Raw genomic sequence first — 877 nt, 5'->3', positions numbered from 1 at the left:
AGTCTCACCTGATATGGGGGAGCCGCCTCGGGATCCAACCCCAGAAGATGCAGCAGCAGAAGATGCAGCAACAGCAGACGCAGCAGCAGCAGACGCAGCAGCAGCAGACGCAGCAGCAGCAGACGCAGCAACACCGGACACCGCTTCGCCTTTTCCCCCGCCAGGGGCAGCGACACCAGCAGAAACGTCAGCTGCAAGATGTGCCGCTGCACCACCAGCAGCAGCAGCAGCAGCAGCAGGAGCAGCAGCAAGCGGAGCAAGTAGTGGTACCGGTTGTAATATGAGTGCATGCAGTAACGCATCTGTCCATAGATGCTTAGAAAGCCGTCGAGAAGCAATGGAGAAGGAGTTTAATAAATACATTCCTGGATTTTTATCAGCAGAAGATCGAAATCAAGAGAAACCTTGTTGCTGTTTGTGTTCATCTATACACACGATAGTGCATGTGTGTGCATGCATGTCGTGTTTTGAAATAGATAGAGCTTTGGCTATAGAAAACATAAGACTAGAGAGGGTAAGAGATGCGCATGCAGTGGTGTTGACGCTAGCTAAGAAATACGGCGTAGAAACTATACTAAGAGACAAAGATTTATTAGTTATTTTATATAAATATGATGAAATGATGAAAATGTATCAGCTTATGAGTGGAAGTGTACACTACCGCAGACGGCAAAATTATTTTAAAAAGATTTCATCTTCTTTGCTTTATGATTCTACATTAAGTCAAAAGAAGAAAGAAAGTGGAGTTTTTAATACAAATGAAATGCAATTTGATCCCCCACAATTACCTGAACTGAACAAAGATCCGGGTGTATGTACACCTCAGATAGATTCAGGTGTATGTACACCTCAGATGGATCTCGATGAGCAACTTCGC

General features: G+C 44.9%; 1 protein-coding gene across 1 annotated transcript in view; it reads left to right on the top strand.

The window, feature by feature from the left end:
• EMH_0041100 (uncharacterized protein) overlaps positions 1 to 284 on the top strand; it is a gene marked incomplete at both ends in the record, with an annotated part of 1,436 nt that extends 1,152 nt beyond the window's left edge. Inside the window, one exon of the mRNA XM_013495590.1 lies at positions 45 to 284. Coding sequence (XP_013351044.1) covers positions 45 to 284 — 240 coding nt within the window. The remainder of the gene's footprint in view (positions 1 to 44) is intronic.
• Between the last annotated feature and the right edge of the window lie 593 nt (positions 285 to 877).

This window comes from Eimeria mitis, genomic scaffold, assembly GCF_000499745.2.
Source record: "Eimeria mitis Houghton genomic scaffold, Emh_scaff1652, whole genome shotgun sequence".
Classification (NCBI taxonomy): domain Eukaryota; phylum Apicomplexa; class Conoidasida; order Eucoccidiorida; family Eimeriidae; genus Eimeria; species Eimeria mitis.
This window is presented reverse-complemented; position numbering and strand designations above follow the sequence as displayed.